This window comes from Psammomys obesus, unplaced genomic scaffold (assembly GCF_907164565.1).
Source record: "Psammomys obesus unplaced genomic scaffold, mPsaObe1.curated_primary_1811, whole genome shotgun sequence".
NCBI classification, from domain to species: Eukaryota; Metazoa; Chordata; class Mammalia; order Rodentia; family Muridae; genus Psammomys; species Psammomys obesus.
The window spans coordinates 298,207-300,697 of record NW_026585587.1 but is presented as its reverse complement, the minus strand read 5'-3'; the positions used below and the strand labels follow the sequence as shown (position 1 = coordinate 300,697).

General features: G+C 41.4%; 1 protein-coding gene across 1 annotated transcript; it reads right to left on the bottom strand.

The window, feature by feature from the left end:
• Window positions 1-711: 711 nt before the first annotated feature.
• On the bottom strand, window positions 712-1,689 carry LOC129678976 (olfactory receptor 6Y1). The gene has a single exon (XM_055609931.1). The coding sequence runs from the start codon at window positions 1,687-1,689 to the stop codon at window positions 712-714; it is 978 nt and encodes a 325-aa protein (XP_055465906.1).
• Window positions 1,690-2,491: the final 802 nt, after the last annotated feature.

Here is a 2,491-nt window from a genome sequence, read left to right as displayed (position 1 = left end):
TGAAGCCAGGTGTGGTGGCAAGTGTCTATGGTCCCCCAGCTCTGGGAGGCAGAGATAGGAGGATCCAGAGACTCTGGACAGAAGTTTAACCCATCACTGACCTCCAGGTTCAATGACACACAGTGTTTCAAAAAAATTATCAGGAGGCAGTGGAAGATAATTGATAGAGCCTTCTGGCCTCCACAAATGAATGCCTCTCTGCACACACTGCCCCCCCCCCCAAGCACACATAATCATACCACCTTCATACATAAATTTATTAGAGAGGGTTTTTTAATAAAATTATTATATACATTGTAAATATATTCTGCTTTGTTATGTTGAATTTTATCTATAATTTTTACAAAGTCTTAACAGTACTGTGTCGCTGATGAATAAATACAAGCCAGATGGAGAAAATGCATTGTGGTCATCTACCTATTTACACCAGAAAGAATTCTGTAAGTTTTTGTTTTTTAAAATTTAATTTGTTATTTTTTTTAAATTTTATGTTTATGGGTAGTTTGTGCATGTCTGTATACCATGTACTCTACTGGCATGCCTGTTGCCCGTGAGGCTAGAAGAGGGAATTAGGTCCCTTGAAACTAGAGTAAGATATGGTTGTGAGCTGCCATATGTGTGTTGAGAACTAAATTCAGGTCCTCTGGAAGAACATCCAGGGCCCTTAATTACTGAGCCATCTCTCTAGCATGATTCTTTAAGTTTTGTTCTTTAATTGCTGGAATCCGCATCTCCCCCAGGTCCACTTCTATTGCAAAGTATGGTCTTTTTTAGGGCCAGTTTTACATCACGGTTTCTTAAACAGTATATGATGGGGTTGAGAAGGGGAACAATGACAGTGTAGAGAACAGACACCACTTTGTTCGAATTGTAGGCATACATGAGCTTAGGACGGGCATATGTAAAAAGGGTGGTGGAATAAAAAAGAGTTACAACTGTCAGGTGAGAGGCACAGGTGGAGAAAGCCTTTTGACGACCCTGAGCTGATGGGATCTTGAGAATAGTGACAATTATGATGGTATAAGATGTCACTACCACGCAAAGGGGCACAGCAATAACCATGAGGGCCAAGAAGAAGTCTACCAGCTCAGCTTGGGAAGAGTCCTCACAGGAGACATTGAGAAGTGGAGAGATATCACAGAAGTAGTGATTGATCCGTGGTGTGCCACAGTAGTGCAGCCGAGCTATGAAAACCATCTTAATCATGGCGGTCATGAGCCCACAGCACCAGCACCCCCCAGCCAGTATTCCGCAAAGCTGGTTGGTCATAATGACAGGGTAGCGTAGTGGGTTACAGATGGCTACATAGCGATCAAAGGCCATGACAGCAAGGAGTATGTACTCAGTGCAGACAAAGGTCACAAAGAAGTAAAGTTGTGTCATGCAGCCATTGAAGGAGATGGTCTTGTCTTTGTTGAGGATGTCTACCAGCATCTTGGGACTGATGACAGTGATATACCACATCTCCAGGAAAGATAAGTGGCTTAGAAAGAAGTACATGGGCTTGTGCAGTTGTCCATCACTACGGATGGCCAGGATGATGAGAAGATTCTCGACCAGTGTCAGTAGATAGGTTGCCAGGAAGACAGAGAAGAGCAGAAATTGGAAGGCTGGCCGTGTTGGAAATCCAAGAAGAATAAAGTGCGTTGTCGTTGTACGATTGTCTGCTTCTAGAACCTTGACGATCATGGCTGGCTGTGGACATAAGCAAACTCAGTTCCTTCTGTGTCCCAAGTACCACCCTGAGACTGCTTCTACTGATGACCTGTCTCTAGTGATTCATCAGAACGAGCTTTGTTTCCTCTTGAATTATGGATTTAAACTCTTGAGCAGTGATTAGCTTTAGGGAGTTTGCATGTTAAAATATTAGCTCAAGAGGTGTGACTTGTCCAGACTCACACAGTAGTAAAATTAGACCTCCCACGTCCAAGCACTGTACTTTTGCAACATAATGAGCATGGGGAAGTCCCTGTATACCACCTTTCACTAAGGGCAAAGCATCCTGTGTATCCCATGTAAAGACACTGTAGACACTCAGTTAATTACTTATAATTTGTTTGACACAGGTCTACTTACATGACCCCATTTACCTGCAAAGCAGAGACAATCATATTTCTTTAATCTAAAGATATGTCAAAGCCTTAATAAAGCACTAGTTAAGCGTACCCACAGGTTAACAGCAAACAGAATGGCAATGTGAACATTCACCAGCTTCTCAGAGGATAAATTTGGATGAATAATTTGGTGGTCATTTTCTTCAATCCAATCAACTGTATAACCATCTCTATGGGCAATATGGCAAAAGAATGTTTAAACCTCATCCTTGTCTTTGTCTAGCTAAGTGATTATATTATGTAAGCTTTCAAAACATTAGGTTTTTTTTCCTGAGGTAAGGATTTTAGGAAGGTATCCACATTTTGTCAACATCAAATGGAATTTAGCATTTACGTTCCCATAAATATTTGTTGTTAGTTTTTCCAAGCTACTATTC

Bases quoted from the DNA above. Each gene is read 5' to 3' on its own strand.
- LOC129678976 (XM_055609931.1), bottom strand. From the start codon at position 1,689: ATGATCGTCAAGGTTCTAGAAGCAGACAATCGTACAACGACAACGCAC.